This window comes from Schistocerca nitens, chromosome 5, assembly GCF_023898315.1.
Source record: "Schistocerca nitens isolate TAMUIC-IGC-003100 chromosome 5, iqSchNite1.1, whole genome shotgun sequence".
Lineage (NCBI taxonomy): Eukaryota > Metazoa > Arthropoda > Insecta > Orthoptera > Acrididae > Schistocerca > Schistocerca nitens.
Window position 1 is genome coordinate 808,751,394 of NC_064618.1, and position 26,657 is coordinate 808,778,050.

The 26,657-nt window shown below is 36.9% G+C and overlaps 1 protein-coding gene across 2 annotated transcripts in view; it reads right to left on the reverse strand.

Moving 5' to 3' along the window:
• Positions 1–21,586: 21,586 nt before the first annotated feature.
• LOC126259359 (mitogen-activated protein kinase p38b) overlaps positions 21,587–26,657 on the reverse strand; it is a 104,177-nt gene continuing 99,106 nt past the window's right edge. For both annotated transcript variants that reach the window (XM_049956094.1, XM_049956092.1), the window contains exons 9-10: positions 25,218–25,391; positions 21,587–25,107 (exon numbers count right to left, since the gene is read on the reverse strand). In XM_049956094.1, the coding sequence (XP_049812051.1) occupies positions 25,037–25,107; positions 25,218–25,391 (245 nt within the window). In that variant the 3' untranslated portion in view covers positions 21,587–25,036. The remainder of the gene's footprint in view (positions 25,108–25,217; positions 25,392–26,657) is intronic.

Here is a 26,657-nt window from a genome sequence, read left to right on the forward strand (position 1 = left end):
TACTTCAAGTTCCCAAGGATCAATTAATATGATATATCTATATGTTAAAATTACTTTAAAATCATTATTAAGTTCCATACAAATTTTTCTCCATATCTAGTATTTAAATATTCATATATAAAACATTAATCTCTAGTTCAGTTATGTTTTTAATCTCTTTGGAGACACTAACATCAATAAGCTCCATGATTATTGTCTCCATTTATATAGAATAAATTTTATCAGATTGATAAATAATAATTTTTATTAGATTTTCAATAATGAGTAATGACCACACGTTAATGTATCTATTCTATTTCCTAAAATATATCTTTCATTATCATGAGGACTTAGGGCTCTTTTGTTCACTTTAATTGTATATATTTCATGTTTTTCACTTTTAATTAAATTAAATTTCCTATATTGTTCTTTATTGTTAAATAAACAATCTTTATAATCTTCTAAACTTATTTTGTTTTTAGCAACACATTTTTTAATTCCTTTAGATTTCTTTTCTATTTTGTCACCAACTTTATAAGCATACATTTTTGCTCTTAAACCACAAAATTCTTCAATTATTTTTCCATTAATTTCATCTTTCATTTTACCAACGTCTTTCTTGTTTAATTGTGGAATATTATATATATTATCTGTTGGATAATCACTTTATCAAAATAATCAATCACTGATTTCATAACTTCACAGAAACCTTCGGTTTTAATATTGTAAATATAGCTATCTGTATCTTGATAACGTAATTCAGTATTTTCCCCATATTTAGGTTTCATAACTCTGTAGTGAAAATCATACATTAATTCTTTAGATAAATCAAGTATACTTAATCTAACATAAATAGGTTTATGAAATATTATTTTAGTTTTATTCATATGAATAGCAGCTAGATTTTCATTAAATATAGTTCTATGTTTAAAGTCCGGTTTATCTACAAGTTTATCACATATTTTACTATTTGAAACTAATTTTATGTCTTGTCTATTTCTTAGATTTTCCACTGTTTTACCAAACACGGGATTATTCATTAATTTATAGAAATCTTTTTCAAAATCATTTGTAGGTTTAGTTCTTAGGTGTGTGTTTAGATCTATAAATTTATTTAACCAATCAGATTGTTTAAATTTTAAAACTTTGTGTATTTTAGTAAGTTTCATTCTTAAAGATAAATACATAAAGTTATATCAAATTAATTGATCCTTGGGAACTTGAAGTAATTAAAAAAGGACAAATGAAACTGTTATATAAAGGTATGAAGAAACATAAGAATAGAAATGTGAATTTCGTGATACAGAATTCACAATGAAAAAAATTACTTCTCTTAACTAATACATTTATTTGTATTCACAATGTAAAATTTTTAAAGTAATTTACTTTTTTTAAATCAGTTTACTTACATTCAAAAAATAGCTGAAAGTAAAGTAATTTGCATACCTATCTGATTTAGTTTTTTTTAAATCCAAGGTCTAAAAATTTAGACCCTGAAATCATATTTACTTCATCTATATAATTTTATGGCTGCAAAAGCAGAAAGTAAATAATTTTATATACTTATTCTATAATACAATTTCAAAAACGCATTTTTTATAAAAGTCGAAAATATGATCATTTTTGGGGCTAAGAAAATGATCTAAAATGCTTTTTTAAAAATTTGTTTCGAAAATAATTTTAGAACAACCGTTTTTCACAGAAGTCAAAAAATAGGACAATTTTTGGGGCTAAGAAAATGATCTAAAAATGCTTTTTTTAAATACTGATTTAAACATAATTTTAAAAGGCACGTTTTTCACGAAAGGAAAAAATAGGACAATTCTTGGGCCTAGAAAAAGTTGTAAAAAATTATTTTTATATACTTATTCTTTAATATAATTTGAAAAACACGTTTTCCACTAAAGTAAAAAATCGGACAATTTTTGGAGCTAAGAAAATCATGTAAAAATGCCTTTTTAAACATTGATTTTTAAAATAATAGTTAATTACCTAATATATTTAATTACCTTACATTCACCTATGGGAAATGTATGTAAAATAAAAGATTTTTATAGCTATTATTATATTATTTTATTATATTATATCATTATTAGGTAAAAGGGATAGTAGATTGTTTTTGTAGGTTCTGGGAGATTAGGACAATTTTATGAAAAATAAGAAAATCGTGAGTGACGCACTCACGAGAGATTTTTTATTTTTTATGAAATTGTCCTAGTGTCCCAGAACCTACAAAAACAATCTACTCTGATTCCATATTCTGCTAACAGTCATTGGATCTCGACCAACGCGAGCAGCAATGTCGCGATACGATAAACCGCAATCGCTATAGGCTACAATCCGACCTTTATCAAAGTCGGAAACATGATGATATGCATTCCTCCTCCATACACGAGGCATCACAACAACGTTTCGCCAGGCAACGCAAGTCAACTGCTGTTTGTGTATGAGAAATCGGTTGGAAACTTTCCTCATGTCAGCACGTTGTAGGTCTCGCCACTGGCGCCAACCTTGTGCGAATGCTCTGAAAAGCTAATCATTTGCATATCACAGCATCTTCTTCCTGTCGGTTAAATTTGGCGTCTGTAGTTCGTCATTTTCGTGGTGTAGCAATTTTAATGGCCAGTAGTGTATTAATGAGTCACTGTTGGAATTGGCCAACTAATACATATACCTGAGCATAATCGTTTGTAGGGATATGAAATGGAATGATAACATCTGCTTAGTTGTGGGTAAAGTACGTAGTTTATTGATAGAATACTGGGGTAGTGCAATCAGTCTACAAAGGAGACTGCTTACAGATCACTCTTGTGACTGGTTCTAGAATATTGCTCAAGTGAGTAGGATCCATACCATATAGGGCAAACATGGGATACTGAATATATGCAGAGAAGGGCAGCATGAATGTTCACCGTTTGTTAGGTCTGTGGCAGAGTCTCACAGACTACTGGTGAAAATGAACTGGAATACTCTTAAAGATAGAAGTATAGTATTCTAAGAAAGTATAACAAAGCTCCACAGACCAGCTTCAAATGATCACTCTAGGAATATATTGCAACCCCCTACATATCGCTCACATAGGGATCATGAGGATAAGATTAGAATAATTACTGCATGTGCAGAGACATTCAGACAATCATCCTTCCCCTGCTAGATACGTGAATGGAGTGGGAAAAACCCTCATAAATAGTGCAATGAGACGTACCCTCCGCCATGTACCTCATGATGGTTTGCAAAGTATAGATGTGGATGAATATGTAGATGCAAACCACACTTATTTTTATAGTGATGGCTGTTATTTTTTTATGTTTGTATGTACCACCAATAAAGCCTGTGTCACTATGTAGCTGTATACATTCATGTGGAACACCATTTGGCATCTAATACTTGTACCCTCGTTAGTTGTTACATTTAGAATGCTGTGAATTATACTAAGTATTTATTTTGCATTATGCTTATCTTCTGTAAACTTTTCTCACTTTCATTCTCATTCTTGGTTTAATTCTCTATGTAAGTCAAATATAATTCATACAGTGGTGCTGTACGCTGCCACACCCACTTTTTCAATGTCATCTAGTGTTCAAAATTTGTTTTCTTGCATAATGTACAGCAATCTTTTATCAGTCTGCTAATGTTTGTTACCATTCCAAGATGTAGCTATTATGTCAACTGGTTACTTACACTTCTAGGGCAGGCTGATCCAGCCTGAGAGTTCAAACTGGAAGCAGGCACGCTCCCGCAGGCACTGGCAGGCAGGAATGAGCAAATAGCTTGTGTATTTGCTCACAATGTGACTGGTGGACAAGGCTTGCCAAGCAGTTTACATGCAGAACTCTGAACAAAACACTGCCTAGGGAGAAGACCATGTACAAGGCAATAAGGGTGACTGATTATAATTAATAAAAAAACATTAATATAAGCTTTAGTTAGTTTAAGAAGTACATTCTGCTTATTCACGAGTAATGAAATATTGGTTGTCAGTCCTCGAGCTGCCGCAAGACGCAGAATACTAATAAGAGTTGGGTCGTGCAGCTGGGACTTTTCCGCAGTTTTTACTCTCTTCATTATAGAAAACAGTTGTTCACGACCATATTTCGAGCTGAACATAGATGTGATGTCAGCTGCATTCCTGAGTACTTTGGGAGTATCTGTTCTTGAGCAGTACACTGTTTCGGACATCTGTCAGTTATAGTTACATTTATGAAGTATCAATATGTGGCAGAATTGAAAATGGAGTGCTAAATAGTTTAAACTCATTTTTTAGGCATCGAATCTCTTGAAACCTCGCTTCAAAACGTTGACAAAGTTGTGCGATAATTTTTGATAATCACCAAAACTTATTTCTTCAGACAGTTAAAGGGATGAAAAACATTCAAAAACAGTTACGTTTCAACTACCAAGTTGCATTTCAGATAAATCAAGTTTGTCCACGAATGAATTAATTTTATCGCATACATCAACAATTAATTGCTCCTTTCCTTGAAGTGAAGTATTTAAGCTGTTTAAATGTCTTCTAATGTGAATTAGGAAAGCTAGGTCCGCTACCCATGTCTCGTCACGATAGTTGCTTCTCTTCTTCCATTTCCATAAACACTACAATCTCTTCCCAAATTGCGAAAACTAGCTCAAGAACTTTGGCTCTGCTGAGGCACCGTACTGTGCAGTGATAAGGAATATCACCATAGGCTGCTTCCTGGTCGTGCAAAAAGTCTTTGAAGTGGCTGTGGTTGACACAGTGGCATCTTACAATATTTATAGACTTCACTGCAACCTTCATGATGCTGGCGCATTTCACACTTTCAGCACAAAGGGCTTCCTGGCGCACAAAACAGTGTATGCTTGATATTTCTTTCCGAAATTTCGTTTTGATTTTTTTCCTTCAGACAAGTCACAAAACCTTGCTGGCTCCCAACCATTTGCGGGGCCTGTACTGTGGCAAGGATATGTTTTCTATAGACTCACAGACACCCTCAGATATGTCATGAACTCTGGTAGTGTATTTCATCAGTGTCATCTCTAGTGGCCCCTCGAAAACCTGTAGTCCCAAATTAACGTCCCTCACAAATATCGCGAGCTGGACAACGTCTGTGACATCTGTGGTATCGTCAAGGGCTAACGAAAAAGTTTTAAAAGTCTGGGAATTCCGCTTCAGTTGATTTTCTAAATGTGTGCTGATATTGTGGATCCAACGAGTTAACCATTTGCTTGGAGAGGTAAACTCCTTCAAATTTGATAATGTTTGCTGGTGATAAGTAATCGAAGAGGGTGGTCAGACATGATTTCACCAAGGTACCCACTGATACTGGCGTTCCAGTTGTTGCAATGATGTGTGCAGCATTGTAGCTCGCTTGAAGCGCCATATCATTTGAATATTCGTCGACATGAGCAATCTACAATATTTGCATAAAATGTATGTAACAAACAAAATCAATAGATATACGGAAAGTATAGAAAAAGTGTGTATTATTAGTTATATTTACTTATTTATTTTGGGTCAGTTTTACCTGTTGCTGAACCTCAGCCGTCAGTTGCTCACCCTTGTGGTTCTTCCTTACATTACTGTCTAGCTCATCGTACTGTGTCACATGAAGAGACATGTAGGGACGCTGTATATTATACTTCTTTGTCCTATTCAGAACTTTATGACACACTAGACACTAAGGCAACACTTCTTTCTCGACATACAAAAACTGTTCTTCTCAACTTGGCGAAAATGGGAATATGCTGCTTCTAGAACTCGTTATCGCCACTACATCCACTATGAAGCCCAAGACGTAAGTAAGCGACAGGTACTGAACGCGGCAGTGACCATGTGCATTGAAATGGCCCCTTGTGGGAGGCCTACCGCCTACCGCCTAGCGACTGGTCGTTGTGCGAGCCCTTGAGCACTTGCGGGTGGCTGTGCCCCATGGGGCTGACTGGGAACAGCTTGCTCTAGGGTACATGGCTTCTTATGATTGCAATGTTTTTAATTCTATGTCTATATTGGTGTTGTAACCCATTTTTATTTCATATGTAGTCATGTGATTTATTTTATTTTAACAGATATCTGATGATGGAACAACCCCAAAACACGTAATACTTGATTAATGAAGTCATTGTGCATTCATTCAATGACGTTTTTCATCAGTGGCCTTTACAGCAGTTTGCAGACTAAATATATATTTCAACATGGTCTCATATCTCCAAGGTGACTTTACATCACAGCTATGGGACATCACAGTATAAAGTGCAGGTGAATGTCTCAGGTACACTATCTGAGCTAATATGGGATTTTGAAAATGTGTATACCTAAATAAACACCTTGCAGTAGAATGTTTAATTTGTCCCACACCAACAGATTTTCTATTGTGCAGCCATTGATAAAGACTTAGTTAAAACAAACCTGGTCCCATAACCTGACAAAATTTCTGTTTCTCATACCTAAATAACATTCACAAAATGATGACTCTACCAGTTGATTTTATCCAATTGAAAAAAATAACTGAAACCACTGAACAACGAGAAATAGCAAAAAGCATGCTTTTAAATCTTTGAAGTTACTTAATGTATCTCACAGATATAATCATTAAATTCCAATCTTGACAGTGCTTAATTTGTAAATTATTGACAATGACATTTCCCTCCTGAGAGAGAGAGTGTTTTTATAATATACATGCAAATGTACATAACATCTAATACAGGCCAATTTACTGTTGGTTATCACATTACATAAAGTCAAAACATTCCATAATGCATTTCAAATGGCAGAATTCACACAGGTCGTCAACGAGCCGCTGCGTCGCATCAAGATTTCTTCTGACAAAGTTTTGGGGGTCTCGTTGTCCGCCAACATCATAAGTTAACCTATTTTCGCTGTGCTGACTCGTGTTATAGTTGTTAATATTTTACTTTAGGGTTTTCTTAAACTTTGTCATTGTGCTATTCTTTTGGTGGGAGATTTTAAATGTCTCATGATGATTTGGATATTTTTTCCACTGAGTGTTCTTCTTTATGTGAAGTCAGCTATCCGAAAGTGGAAAATTATTTAGGTTTTACTATAATAAAATAGAGTTGATTCATACACTGTATGTAAACAAAAAGGCATGTTGGTGAAGCATTTTTCATTAAATAACAATTCAAGTGAAAACGACAGCTCTAATGAAGGAGCAGAATACCGTTGTTTATGATTTATTAGTTATGTAAGAAAAAAAAATAATGGATAAGGTAAACAGGCTCTATTTATTATCTTATAAATATTTTTTTTCATGTTTGTATGTATATCTCTGGTCCTTACTCTCTAGCTTTATTCTTTTTCACACCAAAACTTGCCTACTATAATATGAGTAGGCCCTATAGCCAGGTGTTGTTAAGGCCTGTTCTCAAGAAGCGATCTTTCTGTGCAGATATCTGCACAAATATCTGTGCAGATGTGGTATGTTCACACGACCTAACTTCTGTCACCATGTGACAGTGTAGAAAACAAAAGATATTTCAGGGGCAAGCAACTACACATTCATGTAGTGACCTTAAAGTTTATTTCTTTTATTCAGAAATGGAGGGAATTCAATTATGGTCTGTATTTGCAACTTGTGTTGCGAAAGACAAAAAGCGAACAAAGTGCCAGAAGCGGAAAGACAAATCAAAATGGTCTAATAGTTGCTACTTAAGCAACAAGCAATGAAGTTTACGCACATACATTTTTTTCAGGAGTTGCAGGGCGAACTAGACGACTGGCCTAATTATTTCAGGCTAGATGTAGCTCATAACTCTTACAGGAAAAACTTTGTGAGGATAGCAATTTCTCGACACATGTGGCTGACAGTGTCATTGAGATTCTTGGCAATAGGAGCTACAAGGACCAAGAATTTGCTATTGCAATAACGGAGCAAGTACTGTATGAAATCATCCCAACTTAGACAGGGATTCATAGTACCGGGTGATCAAAAAGTCAGTATAAATTTGAAAACTGAATAAATCATGGAATAATGTAGATAGAAAGGTACAAATTGACACACATGCTTGGAATGAAATGCGGTTTTATTAGAACCAAAAAAATACAAAAGTTCAAAAAATGTCCGACAGATGACGCTTCATATGATCAGAATAGCAATAATTAGCATAACAAAGTAAGACAAAGCAAAGATGATGTTCTTTACAGGAAATGCTCGATATGTCGACCATCATTCCTCAACAATAACTGTAGTCCAGGAATAATGTTGTCAACAGCACTGTAAAGCATGTCCGGAGTTATGGTGAGGCATTTGCGTCGGATGTTGTCTTTCAGCATCCCCAGAGATGTCAGTGGATCACGATAAACTTGTGACTTCAGGTAACCCCAAAGCCAAAAATCGCACAGACTGAGGTCTGGGGACCTGGGAAGCCAAGCATGACGAAAGTGGCGGCTGAGCACATAATCATCGCCAAACGACGCGCGCAAGAGATCTTTCACACGCCATATGTCGGAATTTTGTGAACTTTGTTTTTTTTGTTGTAAGAAAACCCCATGTCATTCCATGCATGTGTGTCAATTTTTACCTCTCTATCAACATTATTCCATGGTTTATTAAGTTTTCAAATTTATACTGACTTTTTGATCACCCTGTATATCTGGAAAGTTGTATTATTGTGGTAGTGAATTCTACAGTTCACTTCTAAATCACTCTTGTTGTGAAATATACACTCCTGGAAATTGAAATAAGAACACCGTGAATTAATTGTCCCAGGAAGGGGAAACTTTATTGACACATTCCTGGGGTCAGATACATCACATGATCACACTGACAGAACCACAGGCACATAGACACAGGCAACAGAGCATGCACAATGTCGGCACTAGTACAGTGTATATCCACCTTTCGCAGCAATGCAGGCTGCTATTCTCCCATGGAGACGATCGTAGAGATGCTGGATGTAGTCCTGTGGAACGGCTTGCCATGCCATTTCCACCTGGCGCCTCAGTTGGACCAGCGTTCGTGCTGGACGTGCAGACCGCGTGAGACGACGCTTCATCCAGTCCCAAACATGCTCAATGGGGGACAGATCCGGAGATCTTGCTGGCCAGGGTAGTTGACTTACACCTTCTAGAGCACATTGGGTGGCACGGGATACATGCGGACGTGCATTGTCCTGTTGGAACAGCAAGTTCCCTTGCCGGTCTAGGAATGGTAGAACGGTGGGTTCGATGAGAGTTTGGATGTACCGTGCACTATTCAGTGTCCCCTCGACGATCACCAGTGGTGTACGGCCAATGTAGGGGATCGCTCCCCACACCATGATGCCGGGTGTTGGCCCTGTGTGCCTCGGTCGTATGCAGTCCTGATTGTGGCGCTCACCTGCACGGCGCCAAACACGCATACGACCATCATTAGCACCAAGGCAGAAGCGACTCTCATCGCTGAAGACGACACGTCTCCATTCGTCCCTCCATTCACGCCTGTCGCGACACCACTGGAGGCGGGCTGCACGATGTTGGGGCGTGAGCGGAAGACGGCCTAACGGTGTGCGGGACCGTAGCCCAGCTTCATGGAGACGGTTGCGAATGGTCCTCGCCGATACCCCAGGAGCAACAGTGTCCCTAATTTGCTGGGAAGTGGCGGTGCGGTCCCCTACGGCACTGCGTAGGATCCTACGGTCTTGGCGTGCATTCGTGCGTCGCTGCGGTCCGGTCCCAGGTCGACGGGCACGTGCACCTTCCGCCGACCACTGGCGACAACATCGATGTACTGTGGAGACCTCGCGCCCCACGTGTTGAGCAATTCGGCGGTACGTCCACCCGGCCTCCCGCATGCACACTATATGCCCTCGCTCAAAGTCCGTCAACTGCACATACAGTTCACGTCCACACTGTCGCGGCATGCTACCAGTGTTAAAGACTGCGATGGAGCTCCGTATGCCACGGCAAACTGGCTGACACTGACGGCGGCGGTGCACAAATGCTGCGCAGCTAGCGCCATTCGACGGCCAACACCGCGGTTCCTGGTGTGTCCGCTGTGCCGTGCGTGTGATCATTGCTTGTACAGCCCTCTCGCAGTGTCTGGAGCAAGTATGGTGGGTCTGACACACCGGTGTCAATGTGTTCTTTTTTCCATTTCCAGGAGTGTATATTATAAATAGCTCTTTAAGCTATATATATAGGATGATTTCATGAAGGCAATTACAGTATTGTACTGGCACCTCAGTTCTGACATGTTATGTATGATATTAACATTGTTTTAGACATGTCTGAGAAACAGCATAGTCTTAGAAGTTATATACATGCCCAATGAGCTATAGTTCAGTTTGTTCCTAAGACGAGATTTTCAGTTTCCTGCCAGGTGTCTACCAGTGACTTTTGCACCTGAATATAAAATTCCATTCTGAACAGCATAACTGAGAAGTTTTACTTGTAGTGTTGTGATAGTGAATTCTATAGTTCACCTCTAATTCACGCTTGTTATGAGCCATATTTTGTATTAGAAAGTAAAAGAATTATACTAATAACTAAGTCCTTGAAGGCACTGTTCCAAGAGCTTCCATTATCAACTTAAAACAATATTCTCACTGCAGTCGCCTTTAGAACAAATAGGTCCAACTTCTTTTTTTTGCTATGCTCTCACATCTCTGACTATGGCATAGAACAGTACACTGAGTGGAAGTATGCTAACAATCTCCTGGCACCAGACCGAATTGATTTTGATATTTTGCTTAGCTCTTTGTATTAAACAGTCTGCAACAAATGTTTTTTTTTCACTGTGTGGCGTTTCCTTACTTGCATTAGTGTCATCCGCTCGTAATTTTTCTGTAAAATAATTATAAGCAGCTGACTTCTTTTTCCCATCACTGAATTTTCTGATTTTAATTTTCCACAAAAGTAGATGACTTCTATACGTTTCGATCAATTCGGCAGTGAACTATCTAAACCACTGGCGTATATCTGTCATTTTAAAATTCGCTTTGCACACACAGATGAGAATCAACCAAGTCTGAAAAACAGCTGTCTCAATACGTTACAATGCCAGATTTGCGTGGTCTCCTGTCCACACACTCAAGTTTGTCTGTGCAGATATGATTTGATCCCACAGATTTGAGCAATTTCGCTCAAATTTCCAACTCCAACGTCCAGATTTGTGTATATCTCATACCTGCACATATCTCCTTTTCACATACAATGTGATGTGTGCAAGCAGATCATTCTGTGTGGATGGGCGTTTAGAGGAGTAATGAGCAATTACTTCTGGTTACTACATGTATAATTGTTTTCCACCCAAAAGCGTGTGCTTCTGTTTGTTCTTAATTCGAGACTATTCCAGCTACACATACACAAATAAAATTCAATTTAAATTGTTAATAATTATGATACACATTTTTCTCAATAACCAAGCTGTGAATTTTCTCAGCATTTTATTATTTTAGGTTATGTTAACCATTTAAGTAAGTGAAAGAGAAACTTTAACTTGAGTCAGTTGGTGATATTGTACCTTAATTATGATCACAGTTACTTTTTAACAGACTTTTACAGCAAGGCAAGAGAGTTTAACAATATAGAAATGCTATACAGGATTCAAACAATAAAATTAATTTGTTTCATTTAAATGATTATTAACATGAATTTTTAAGCCTAATTTATTTACCAGAAAAATAATTTTTATACATGTTTATTTGGATCTTTAATTTATGTACTTATCTTCAATGAAGTCTATTCATAATACATGCCTTGTCCACTTATTTTAAACTGTGACTCATCGTACATGTCAAATTTCGTGCTAATAAATGTCGATTTTTGGAAATGATGTTTCAATTCTCAGCACTTTACATACAAAATGGACTAAGAACATACTGGTACCTTATGAAGTTTGCTTTGGCAGTTAATAAACTTTATCACTGTTACCTCCTCAGTTCCAATACTATACTTTTTGTATGATAGCTGGTGACTCCTAACTTCACTTTCGCCATCTGGTACTAGGCTAAGTGAATTGACATAAAAAACAATGTAAATACATCTGATGTGATGGTGTCATGATGTGATGGTATGGCCACTATGAATTGACCTTATTACAGAATGTACTTTAATTAAATTAATGAGAAGGTCCCAGAACCTCTTAGAAAAGCGCAGGCAAAAAGATACAAGCAGTAACAGAATGTGAACCAATGCATCAGCTGCCTCCCAATTCATATGTTGATACCCTTATCTTCTATGCCACTGTGAATACATTCAGTACATGATTGTGTTTTTTAACTTACTCTCCTAAAGACTTCAACTGGCGATCTGTCATTATTTTAATTTAATTGCTGTAAACTGTACCTATACTGACTCATCTTAAAAAGATCCTCAGTATTTGAAACAAGGTGTATTAAGGGAAAAGTTATAATATAAAACCTATGAAATATGAGCTTCAACTGAATTGATAGAATCCAGTACATCATGTTCTCAGAATTCAGTATGACTACGAAATTCGACAGACATCCCAATATTATGGGCATCATAGTGACATCACAGAGAGTTATCGCTGGAGTGAGCCTCTATCCCAAGTTAATTAGTTTATTCAAATCATGACCTGTTTTGGGATTTTAAAATACTGACACCAGTCATGGTTTGAATAAACAATTAGAACAACTGTAGCAAATCCCCCTAAATTAATTATCATGCCTCTCAGTTGCACATGTACTACATACCAAATCTATGCCATATGCCTTGTCAGTTCTATCTCCAGCGTTGTCAAGTATGGGGCACATGGCTATGAAAACCCACAAAAGGTCTAAATTACTATACTGCATTATCAAATTGTGTGGGAAAAGAAAAATAATGTCGAAAAATACCTTCAGTTAAAGCAACACTTAATACAGCGGCGGGGAACTGCTGCTACTTCTCAACAGAAACAATCAGTTGTTGAAAGCTTCGACAGAGCCAAGAGAAGGAAACAAGCAAAGGTCATGTCAGATCACCAGTGCTGAAATTTTTGCAAAAGCAACATTCCATTCAGAAAGCTCCATAATCACTTTTTATTTACAGGTGATTTCAAGGTACTAAGCTTTGTCTTCTGGTGGTTAGCATGACAACCTTTTATATTTATATAGCTGATCATTAAAAAAATACAAAAGAAATTAGATGCGAATTTTTCCATAAGTGGAGGCTAAATTTAGATTTATATATCTGATCACTTACAAAAAAAATAGATGCGAATTTTTCCAAAAGTTTTTCAGTTCCCTTATAACACAATTATTATTCATTTGCATGAATGCTAGCTGTCTGTTCTTTTAGACATGTCTGAAAGAACCAATACCATGTGGAATCCACAGCTGATATGTAAACTGATGGTGGATGGGGGGGGGGGGGGACAAGGAAGGGAAGGAGCTATCAATGTCAGTTGTGATGAGGACTTTAAGTGGAATCAGTGGCAATGAGTGAAAAAGAGTGGCACACCAAGGTTTGAACTCAGGATCTCCTGATAACTAGGCAGTTGCATTAACCACTGTGCCATCCAAACACAGTGTTTATCACAATTGCATGGACTATTTCAGCACACCTCTCGACTGACCCATATTCCCATATAGCGCCACCTATCTGCAGTCTCCATCCATGTCCTCCACTTTGAGACTCCCACAGGAGATCAAACTTAATTGTGCACCAGCACTAAAGGTGGTAAAGTCATTGCTCATCAAGGCAAATCAATTATATGAATTTGTGGTGTCTGTTCCTTAGGACATATGCAAAAGAATAGATACCTTATGGAATCTGCAGCTGTAATATATATTAACGAAGTGGAAGGTGGAGGGGGCGAGGAAGGAAAGGGGAGGAACTGTTGATGTCAGCTGCATTGGGGCTTTATGCACATCAGTGGTGATGAGTGAATGTGTGTGCTCGACTGGGATTCGAACCTGAGACCTCCTGCTTACTAGGCATTGTGTTAACCACTGCACCATCTCTGTGTGGATTACCTTGGCATGTCTCATAGCCAACCCACAATCTCACATAGCACCACTTATCCGCAGTCCCCGTCCAGATCCTCCATGATGATGATGTTTGGTTTGTAGGGTGCTTAACTACGCAGCAATCAGCGCTCATACAAAGTCCCAATTTTCGCACAGTCAAATTTTTTCACATTGAAATCTAACCACTGTCACGAATGATGATGATGATGATGATATGATGAGGACAACACAAACACCCAGTCTCTGGGCAGAGAAAATACCCAACCCGGCCAGGAATCGAACCCAGGAACCCGTGATCCACAGGCAGCAATGCTAGACACTAGACCACAAGCTGTGGACCATGTCCTCCATGCTCGCTACTTTGAGTTTACAACAGAAGGTACTGTGGTACATTTTACGTACATTAGCGAGACAAATCGATTATATGAATGTGTATTGTCTGTTTTTCAGAGAGGTTATAAAGAACAAGCAGTATGCATTCATATAACTGGTTGGCTTTGATGGGCAATGATTCCACCACCTGCAGTGCAGTGCACAGTTGTGTAGACCTCCTGCGGCAATCTCAAGATAGCGAGCTTGGAGGACCCAGAAAGCGTCTGCAGATAAGTAGTGCTAGGTGGTAATGCAGGCTGGCCGAGAGGTGTGCCAAGACAATCCACTCAATAGTGATAAACAATGTTTCCAAATGGAGCAGTGGTTAATGGAACTGTACAGTAAGCAGGAGATTCTGGGTTTGAATCCTGGTCTGGCACACATTATCGCTCATTGCCGCTAATTCTGTATAATGTTTTGAATGCAGTTGACATCAATAGTTTTTTCCCTTTCCTTTCCTTCCCTCCCCCCTCCCCTTCCACCTTCAATTTACATAATAGTATTCATTTCCTTTATCTCAAGATAAAACAAGACTGCAAGATTATTCAAAAAGATGGAACCAATTTAATTAACTGGCATTTCACAACATATATATGGAACATGAACAGCCTGTATACTGTAGGGAAGAGGAAGGTCCAATGTTTTTTTGTTTACCACTAGTTGCATAATATAATGCCCTACCCGCAATGTAATAGCGTACTATTTTCTATCCAAGTATTAAGATTTACCGATATAAACTAAGCACAAAGTCAAGAACTGTGCTGGAAGTCAGCGGATATGTACGCCAGCAATAATGTGAGCGGCGTATCATTATTATCTGTGTTTTGTTCAAAGTAAGAATGGGCGCCCGTCTATTCTCTCTTCTTCTTCTTCTTTTTTAATTCTCAATGTTGTGCGCCTTTCCGACAGCATCATACGCTATCAGGCTCCTATTTTCTTCCATTTTGTTCAAATGAACTAAACTTGTATTCCTGTTAGGAATTTATTTAATCATTCCATTATTATCGCCAATTGAGACTAATGATAGGATCTCATTATGAATACTTTATTCTTTCGCTCCAGAGTTGGGCTAAGATTATTGTAATTTCCAAGTATTTCGCCGAAATACGACACAATTCTTTGTTATGTTCAAAACTGTGAGAATTATTCACAAAATGTTAGACTTCAGTACAAAAAACTTATTTTATTAAATAATAATTGTTTAATTTAACATTTCTATTTTCATTTCGTAGTAGGAATCACAAATTCCCATTTTATAAATGTTATAGATTTTTTTACTACATTTTTTGTTACGATGCTGACATGATACTCACGAGATTAAATTAAATCGTTCAAAATCTCTCGCGAGGCGAGAAGCTAGTTAGAGAGTTCCTTGAGGTTACAAAAACACAAATTAAACGCTTTTCAGCACGCTACAAGTCTACTGACCTTCACTTCAAGTAATGAAAGGTAAAAAAGAGTAGAATAAACTAAGAAGTGATCATCTTATGCATTCGATAGTACTGTGCGCATTTTCTGATAAAAATAACTTTTGTTCGAAAAAACTAAAAAGTGGCATGTGTGAAATACTTAATTCGTTTACTTTTAGTTAATGATAAGAAGTGATATGTCTAATTAATCCACATTCTAATAGTTGTGAGAGATATTTAAGTAATAAAAATAACCAGTCTTATGCTCATATTAAAAAAAAGAGTCAAGAATAATTGGGACACATTAAGTTCAACAAATTTTGCTTGGTAATCAAAAAATGCTAATTTGTCCGAATTACGATAAGAGCATGAGATTTCGTCAGTCTGCTATTTCGAGACATAATTAGTTTGAAATATTTATTCAGTTACTGAATTATTACAAATATACTTAAGTTTATTTTACATCAATTACAATTTACGCTAGCTGGAGCCTAAACTTCCTTAATTCCACAATCATATCCACTCATATTTATGAAATACCATAGTTAAAACGTTAGTATATTTGGCGCTCAAAACGAGTGGCCACACGTAAGAATAAATGTACGTAAAAATTTGAATGTCAATTTCTAATATAAAACTTATTTTTTTATTTCATATATCCATCTGATGTACTGTACCACGACGTGGAAACAGTCAACCAATCCTGCTTATGACAAATTGTACATCCTTAAGACAAAAACTCATTCAAATGAATTTTTGTTCTCTCAAGATGGTAACTTTCTCCTATAGCATTCTTTTCCTTTGATTCCCTACAGAAAGTAAAATCGTAGTTAGCTGTAGTTTAGCTCAGTGATTTTGGAATGGTGTGATACGAAAAATCCAATCGATGTAAGATTGTTTTGCGTGTGAAGATAGAGAACATAAAATGGCCGATTTGGCCGCTCAATGATAAAAGAGCATGGTAGTCAGGAAAATCATTTATTGTATTAATATTATTTATTGTTATTTATATATTTATGTTACTGTTAAATATTACTAGACCTCATCAGATCCGAGTTAATGAATACGAAGCAAGGTTATGCACCAATTTTGAGCCAAGTCAATAAACTGGACAGTGATGTTGAAAATCTAAAAACTTCGCATTCGGCAGTGAAGTCGGATGTGGAAGACTTAATATCTGCCGTTACAAATCTCAAAGTAAATAACCAAAAGGTTTAAGACGAACAGCTAGAATCTCACAAAAAGCAAATAAATATTGGAATATCCAATTGGATAACCACTAAGGATGCAAAAAATAATGTTGCCGACGACAACGCTGTGCAGTGCGCAAGAGAAAAAATATGTTCTGCCGTACAAGCGAATTTAGACGCCGCGCACAATGCGCGAGACGAACAAAAAGAAACGAAGAAGTGCCTATGTGGAGACGGGAGATGAACGCTCGCGTCCGAAATTTGGAGAAAGCCGTTTCGACGGACAGCAGAACGGAAATGAATTTTCCTATGCAACCGACGAACGACGACAATGCACCGAAAACGACATTCGGAAATCAAAAATATTCCAAACGCCAGCAAAATGTAATTACGAAGACGAACGTATAATGAATTGAGCGAAGACTGAGCAAAGTCTACTCAAGCATCGCCATTTTCAAACATTTGCCGAGGACAAGAAGTCCATTCATCCAATTGTCTTTATACGTGCATTCAGGAATATCTTACCCAGATACTTGTCTGAATATCAATAAATTCAGTTCGTGATGCCACACATCACCGGTGACACGGCACTATGGGCAAGTGAAACCGCTAACTATGCAATACGCTTGCGAATTCGAGAAAGCTTTCCTCGCAAGATATCGGTCCACATGAAGTTTATACCCCGTAACTGTGCAATCCGAAAAAAAGGGAGTTTGCACAAGTATTTTGAACGATATATTGAGAAAAATAGGTAAAAAGACGAGGGCTAGTAGAAATCCTTGGGTAACAGAAGAAATATTGAATTTAATTGATGAAAGGAGAAAATATAAAAATGCAGTAAATGAAGCAGGCAAAAAGGAATACAAACGTCTCAAAAATGAGATCGACAGGAAGTGCAAAATGGCTAAGCAGGGATGGCTGGAGGACAAATGTAAGGATGTAGAGGCTTTTCTCACTAGGGGTAAGATAGATACTGCCTACAGGAAAATTAAAGAGACCTTTGGAGAGAAGAGAACCACTTGTATGAACATCAAGAGCTCAGACGGAAACCCAGTTCTAAGCAAAGAAGGGAAAGCAGAAAGGAGTATATAGAGGGTCTATACAAGGGCGATGTACTTGAGGACAATATTATGGAAATGGAAGAGGATGTAGATGAAGATGAAATGGGAGATACGATACTGTGTGAAGAGTTTGATAGAGCACTGAAAGACCTGAGTCGAAACAAGGCCCCCAGAGTAGACAACATTCCATTGGAACTACTGACGGCCTTGGGAGAGCCAGTCCTGACAAAACTCTACCATCTGGTGAGCAAGATGTATGAAACAGGTGAAATACCCTCAGACTTCAAGAAGAATATAATAATTCCAATCCCAAAGAAAGCAGGTGCTGACAGATGTAAAAATTACCGAGCAATCAGTTTAATAAGCCACAGCTGCAAAATACTAACGCGAATTCTTTATAGACGAATGGAAAAACTAGTAGAAGCCGACCTCGGGGAAGATCAGTTTGGATTCCGTAGAAACACTGGAACACGTGAGGCAATACTGACCTTACGACTTACCTTACAAGAAAGATTAAGGAAAGGCAAACCTACGTTTCTAGCATTTGTAGACTTAGAGAAAGCTTTTGACAATGTTGACTGGAGTACTCTCTTTCAAATTCTAAAGGTGGCAGGGGTAAAATACAGGGAGCGAAAGGCTATTTACAATTTGTACAGAAACCAGATGGCAGTTATAAGAGCCGAGGGGCATGAAAGGGAAGCAGTGGTTGGGAAAGGAGTGAGACAGGGTTGTAGCCTCTCCCCGATGTTATTCAATTTGTATATTGAGCAAGCAGTAAAGGAAACAAAAGAAAAATTCGGAGTAGGTATTAAAATTCATGGAGAAGAAGTAAAAACTTTGAGGTTCGCCGATGACATTGTAATTCTGTCAGAGACAGCAAAGGACTTGGAAGAGCACTTGAACGGAATGGATGGTGTCTTGAAGGGAGGATATAAGATGAACATCAACAAAAACAAAACGAGGATAATGGAATGTAGTCGAATTAAGTCGGGTGATGTTGAGGGTATTAGATTAGGAAATGAGACATTTAAAGTAGTAAAGGAGTTTTGCTATTTGGGGAGCAAAATAACCGATGATGGTCAAAGTATAGAGGATATAAAATGTAGACTGGCAATGGCAAAGAAAGCGTTTCTGAAGAAGAGAAATTTGTTGACATCGAGTATAGATTTAAGTGTCAGGAAGTCATTTCTGAAAGTATTTGTATGGAGTGTAGCCATGTATGGAAGTGAAACATGGACGGTAAATAGTTTGGACAAGAAGAGAATAGAAGCTTACGAAATGTGGTGCTACAGAAGAATGCTGAAGATTAGATGGGTAGATCACATAACTAATGAGGAGGTACTGAATAGGATTGGGGAGAAGAGTTTGTGGCACAACTTGACCAGAAGAAGGGATCGTTTGGTAGGACATGTTCTGAGGCATCAAGGGATCACCAATTTAGTATTGGAGGGCATCGTGGAGGGTAAAAATCGTAGGGGGAGACCAAGAGATGAATACAGTAAGCAGATTCAGAAGGATGTAGGTTGCAGTAGGTACTGGGAGATGAAGAAGCTTGCACAGGATAGAGTAGCATGGAGAGCTGCATCAAACCAGTCTCAGGACTGAAGACCACAACAACAACAACAACATTGGGAAAACGAGATACTGGTCTGAGCCTATCTCACACAAAGAAGTACTACGTATATTAAAGACAAAACTACCGATCAATCTTAGGAAGAAGTTAATAAATGTACCAGATGAAGATTTGAAGCATTTTCTTTCGGTGATCGACTCTTTAGACCTAATTCAAGAAGACGCAAAGTCCTACAAAGCGTTCATGAATAACTGCAATAGTTGTCACAGCGTTGATAATCCGAGTAGTAATGAACAGAGTAAACGTAATCAGCACAGAAAAGGTCAATACGGCAAAACGAATGTACCTGGTTACAACAACAATCCGAACCATGTTTCGAATGACGCGAATACCAGTTACGTAGCCAATAAACGGAATTACGGTGATGGTAACTCGGCACGAACTGTAAGCGCAAGTTCGGAAATGGAAATAATTACCACGACGCATACTCGCTATGTTGGCAGATTCGCAAATGTAGTCCATTTTCTGAAGTCTGTCTCCTAATTGGCTCACTAATCTGCGTCCATTGTTTTTCATATATTTATTTGAGGATGTGCTATACTATGTTTCTACACTGTGGCATGTGACAACGTATTGTTCTATTAATAAATAATCGCCGATCCGCAGCTATTTCCGATCTTTTGTAATCTCAGTCTACTAGGCCTAATGCGCCAGTTAATTTGTAATCACATTTTAGACATATGCGTATGGCATCCATGTGACATTTTTTTATTTATTTAGTCCTTCAAATCCTATATGTATAGAATATATACAAGGATATTGGACATGGTTAGGTATTTACAAGATAAAATACAGTTTGTATTTCAATCCTAAGGACTAGATATTGAAGTAATTTAGCACAGATTCATAAATACAACAAACATTACAGGCAACATACATATTAATAATGCATCTTTATTTTTGTTGTTTGGCTTTTATATATTCTGTCAGACTGTAAAAGCAATGATCAATTAAATATGCCTTTACTTCAGCCTTAAAACTACAGAGTTTACCTATTGATTTAATATGTTTAGGTACATTATTGAAAATCTTTATCCCAGTGTGTAGTGTGCCTTTTTGGCACAATGATGTTCTCACCTGTTTCACATGAAGGTCAGATTTTTGCCTTGTATTGTGTCCATGCATATCTTCATTTTTTAATAAGATATCTGGGTGTCTATCAATATGTTGTTTGATGAAAACTGACGTTTCATAGATAAAAATGCAAGGAAGAGGGGGAACTGACAGTTTTTTGAATATGGGTCTGCACAATTTCGTATTGTTTACCCCTTCAATAATTCTTAGTATTCTCTTTTGCATTCTCTTTCACGACGATGAGTAATTACTTGTGGCGGTCCGATTTTTTTATTTGCCTCGATACGTTTTATGTTATTATTATTTAGATAGGTCTATGAATAATAATTTTCATAAGTGTTACGAACACAAATTTATTTTATTACTAGAGAGAGGGTGGTGATTACGGTTTCTTGCCTATATATTTTCTCCAATTTGTACAGAGACTACGGATTGTAAGTGCGGTTTATTTCGTAATTTAACAGCTTGTAGTACGGCTCTTGCGCCTGGCAGTGAAACGTAGAAGAAAAGGGACTTTGAAACCGGCAGGCCTTTGTATTGGACTGTGACAGGGGTTGGGGGCGAAGGGGACGAGGGTTTGGAATAGGGAAATCCTGTCGGCGGCCGGTTTAAGGATAACAGCACTGAACAGAACCAAGTGGAAGGCTCTGCCGAAAAGCGAAGCGCGTACTGAGCGGCCAAAAGGGAATTGGACACTGAGCTTTTTCTAGTTTTTTTTTTTTTGTTGAAAAATCCAAGAATTCCCTGACTTTTCCGTGGACACTGGACACTCATTATTATTAATTTACGACTTTCAATATCTGAGGAAGGAAAGGAAGACAGAGGAGCACCAACAAAAATTACGTGTGATCCTGAAATATCCCCACAGCACCAATAAATGGTGGGCTCAATGTTTAACTGTCTTCTTACGGTGATGTGAATGAAAGTATAAAAATTAACTTACAAATTTTCAAACAACAATGAAAACTCCATTCTTACGTTTATTGCGGCTTACAGTCACAGGCACATTTGGGAACAAAAACAGCATTTAGTCAACATAGTGATTTTCAGTAACATATGATTTTTTTATCATATAATACAATATTTTGCAAGACATACATTTAAGTATAAAAATAATATTTTCTTTGTGTTTTCATGTTACTATGGAAATAATTTACAATAAAAAGATAGCTCTGTTATCTCTATTTTATATTTCATACTTGCTTCTTTTCTGGTAACAATTTTTCATATTATCCTAAATTCTGAAAAAAAAAATGCTTTGCATTTAAATTAAATCCACAGAACATAGTTACAAAAAATATTCAAGACGCGACACATTTGTAACTTAAATTTGTAGCAACCTTGTTGCCAATATGGAATAAATAACATTAATAAAATATTTACAAAATAAAACATTTCTGGAAAAAATACTGCTCTACAGGCCTTGTACAAATTTCACTACAAAATTATGGATTGTGAAACAAATACACAGTCTAAGTGATCTTTCAGCTATTAACCTTTCAGTTCAATTCAGCTATTAACCTTTCAGTTCAATCCCATAAATAATTACACAGTGTCAGATCTTACACAAGACTTCTTAGCTGATACCTTTCTTCATAAACTTTGCAAAAGTGATGTAAGAAAAATATATATCTATAAAAACCCAGAACAAGGCAGTAAAAGTTTTCTATCATTTAACATTCAATTACAAATTCCCTACAAGGCCAATTACAAATTAAATTCTTGTGCTGCTACACATTTGGAGTTCTCATTTGTAAACTAATGTATGAAAAATATCTGATATTTTCATTACAATTCTTTCATGGCCAAATTCTCTGCACTGATGACAATCTTAAAAACTCTCTTTTGACTCTCTAAAATGCAAGAACTCTACGACAATCTTACAATTAAGGAATATAGGCATATTTGAGATAAAACCATTCTATACTATTTATGGAACAGTGACTCAAGATTTTACACAGCAAAAACCTTTTGATTAATATCACTACACAGTAAACTGTGTTAGGAGAGCACCCCATGGGAAACTGAGAAATCTAACTCTAGCATTTTTCTAAATTTTCTGGAAATCTTGAAGACATGCAAACAATTGACATGTTGTACAGATTAAGTAGGCCACAAATAGCTGTAGTGTCAAATGATACAAGTAATGCAACAATTTATCAATTCACAAAGCTAACAAGCACAATATGCACATTCTTTAATGATCAAGTGGTGACAAGTATATACAACACAAATTTTCAGCTTCCACACTATATTTTTTATATTTAAGCACCAGTTTAAAAATCAATCTGATAAAAATATACCTTTCTATTGTCATCTTATAAGCAATACAACATTCCTTGCGAAGAAGATAATAGTGCCAGCATAAATATTTTGCAGGCAAGTACTACAAAAGTATCAAAAAAGCAATATTAAAGTTCACTGACACTGTGAGCTCTGGGAAAAAAATTATCGTACAACACAATCTAAAAAAAATTCCCTCTAGAAATTTTGCCTTTTCAACGAAGGCAATACAGAGCAATGTGTGTTGTCTTGGTCACTTCCACAGATTAAAGAGTTCAAAAAATAAGATTGCACTGACAAGGTACTAATTAGTTAAAATGTGATAAATAGGCCACAATTCAGTCAGCATTTCACAGAAATTCTTGCATCCTACAAGTTTAAGCATCCATAAAACAATTTGTTCCACACAGACAGTTATTTTGGTTCTAATACATCAATAGGTCCCATGATACATGGGCATAAATGATATTGCTACGCGAACATAACACATATTGTTATATTCTGAAAATTGTCAGAATTTTCTTAAGCTAACATGAAATAGTTGCACATTAGAAGAACTACTAACACATAATTCATTGTTCATGTATTCTAAAGAAATGTAAAATTGGACAGAAAACTTTCACAAGTTTATTGTGATTAAAACAATGAATAGCTTTAGGCAGTGTTCCCGCCAGACTGCGGCCATGTAATGTCCTCGACAACTGCCAATACTTTTGACAGCTGGACAATACATTTTTGAGGCACAAAAACTAGAGGTTGATGTACATGGCAACTTAAACCCTCAGTGGGCGGGGTTGCAACAACTATATAGAAGAGATGACATATGGAGAAAGACAACACAAACTGTAAACAACTTGCATCAACAAAAATAACAAACACCAAACACTATCAATAGTGAAGTTTTTGCTAAATGGTGCAGAAGTAATGTTACCTCTACTCCTTTGTTCCCTGAACAGGGAGAGAGATGGATTCTGGGCAGAATGTAACCAAAAACCTCTACCTCTATTGATTAAACTGGGAAGTCACCTTAGAAACAGAGGTTTTTGCTTAAATTCACGTAGAATCCTGCTCTCTCCCTGACCAAACAACAGAGGGAATAATTAGCACACTTCCTCATCTGCTGTTAATAAATACTTCACTACAGTAATGTGTGGCATTGGTTATCTATAGTTGCGTGTCGCCCCCAGGTGTTTGCAGTTTGTTTTGTCTTTCTGTACACAGTGTTTTGTTTCCGGCTGACGTAACACCATCCACAGAGGATTTAACCTTCTTTGCGCAGTTTCATCTGTGCCCCGAAAATAGCACGGTGTTCACTTGTTGAAGTATTGGCCTTTGTCAAGCATGTTACCTGGCTGCATTTTTTGTATGTTATGTGAACGTATGATACACTGGGAGATGCTCAAGTTTCACATCCTTCAGCAGTATTGATGACAGATAATGTAATAGTAAAATGAAGTCTTACAGGAAAGATTACTACAGGAAGAAAAAAAAAATTGTTTTCAGCACAGTGAAAATGATTGTGGGCTTTGTAGTGCTTAATTATTGAGTAAACTGCACGGTACACATTCTCAAACTTTTAATATGATGGGTGAGGGAAAGTGGTGAGATAGCACAGAGATTAGTCTTTCATATTTACATACATCTTTGTGACAAAGCATTTTAACAAAAATAAATTGTACATTAAGATAAATGAAAAAGTCTGAGTTAATATGTTTCACTGAATCTGTACAGAAATTTAAATCTGTAAGGACAATTTGGAAGCTCAATGCTTAAAACTGTACAGGAGATTCCTACCACAACAGGAACTCTCATCACATTAGACCAACTTGTCATGTACTATTCATCTATGTTAGAGAAGATAACATAAAACAATTACATCTTTTATCACATAACTTCCTCTTGAAGTACTTCCTTAATGATGTACATTTACTGTGTGAGCAAAAAGAAACCTCATGCATTTAAAATCAGATCACCTACAATACGAAGGAGAAGTGAAGTAATAAAGGAAAGAACAGAAACATTTCACTGCCACAGAAACATATTACACATTATCCATAAACAATGAACACAACCATGGTAGGGGGGAATCAGACATGGATTTCACACAGCTTCTACAAATAACTACACACCAACAATGTAAATAAGCTAATGAGGAGCTTCCTGTGGTTGCGGTAGCTGCTGAGGTACAAATTCTTCAACTTCTTTGTAGACAAGTTCTGGAAGCCAATCACAAACTAGTAAAACAATGTGAACTGCTACATGATGAAACACATATTTCAACAAAACTGATAAGATAATGATCTTTAGTAAGAAAGCCGTAAGTTACCTTTCCATTGTTCAACTGTTAATTCCATATCTTCAAAACTCTGATCATATGGTGCTGAAACAGGCTCATCAGTTGGATCAGCATACTGACTCAAGTACTTGTGACCCAGAGCTTGCTCTGCTGTGATTCTTTTGTCAGCATCCAGCTCCAACATTTTTTCTAATAGGTCAATAGCTTTAAACAAATATATGCTGACATTACTTGACAATAGGGCTATAAATCAGAATGAAAGATTATCTATATCTTTTCTCCACTATTAATTTAAAATCTATGCCTAAACTTCTGAAATCAACAAAATAAGTAATCTATTCCTGTAGTTTCTTCCACACATTTAAAGTTAAGAAACAACTGTACCAATCTTTACACCAACAATCACTGTTATTACACAGCTTCTGAGCGTTTACAGTCCATAAATATTAAACAAGAAACAAAATTCAATGGCATTTGGATACTGATGCTGCACCTGTTGAAATGAAAACAAACATTTAAATAAAATTAAGGTATATAAGGTTTAGGCAATAACGTCACCTTGGTGCTGGGCTCAAACGTCGCAGCACAACAGGAAAAGATTATTGCCGATAAAGAAATACCAGCAACAGACAGAGATCTGGCAATTCGGAAAGTACCAAGTGATACACAGAACATGCAACCAAAGTGGTGAGCAGAATAGACCGTAACTTACACATGACAAAGACCATAGAATAAGAAAAATAATGAGGAAAAAAAGAAATTAAAACTATACAAAGAGAAAGCAAATTTGAAAAACAGATAAATGTCTGGACAAGAATATGGGGGCATGACTTTGGCAGGGATAGATGTGCATGTAGATGTACATCAAGTTTTAAAATTCTATCAACAATGGGGTCAATAGCAATCAAGTAAAACCACTGACAGGGCAAAGACGGAGAAGAATATCAAGCATGTCTTTTCCAAAATAACAGCCTTTTTACCAATATCTAGCTGTTGATGGCAGATAATTGAGAGCCCTCACTGACTTTGTAGATGCCAATAAATGCACTAGAATAACAATACAAACTTTTTTAGTCACAGTAGTAAATGATATTGAAAAATCTTGTGACTTGACGTGCCTGAGATCATATAGAGTTCAATTTGTGAACTCGATTTCCCAGATTTTCTTTCCTTTAATGAAAGATGAATACTAATGACTCCTGACTGCCTCACTGTCCGATTTCCAATGCTGTTTGTGCAGAATTGTAGTGATGAACAAGATTCGAGGTTCATGTACTGCTCTACCTTAAGCTGCCTCACTCTTGCAATTTACGGTCATGCGCCCTTAACGTTGACATTTAAATCACATATACAAATTTAACTTAATACACACAAGATCAGTCTTGGCGTGTTCCAGTAATACTTGTGCGTTGCAGGCAATTGAAAGTGAGAATTGTTTAAAACTCGCCATTCATCCACTTCATTATGTTT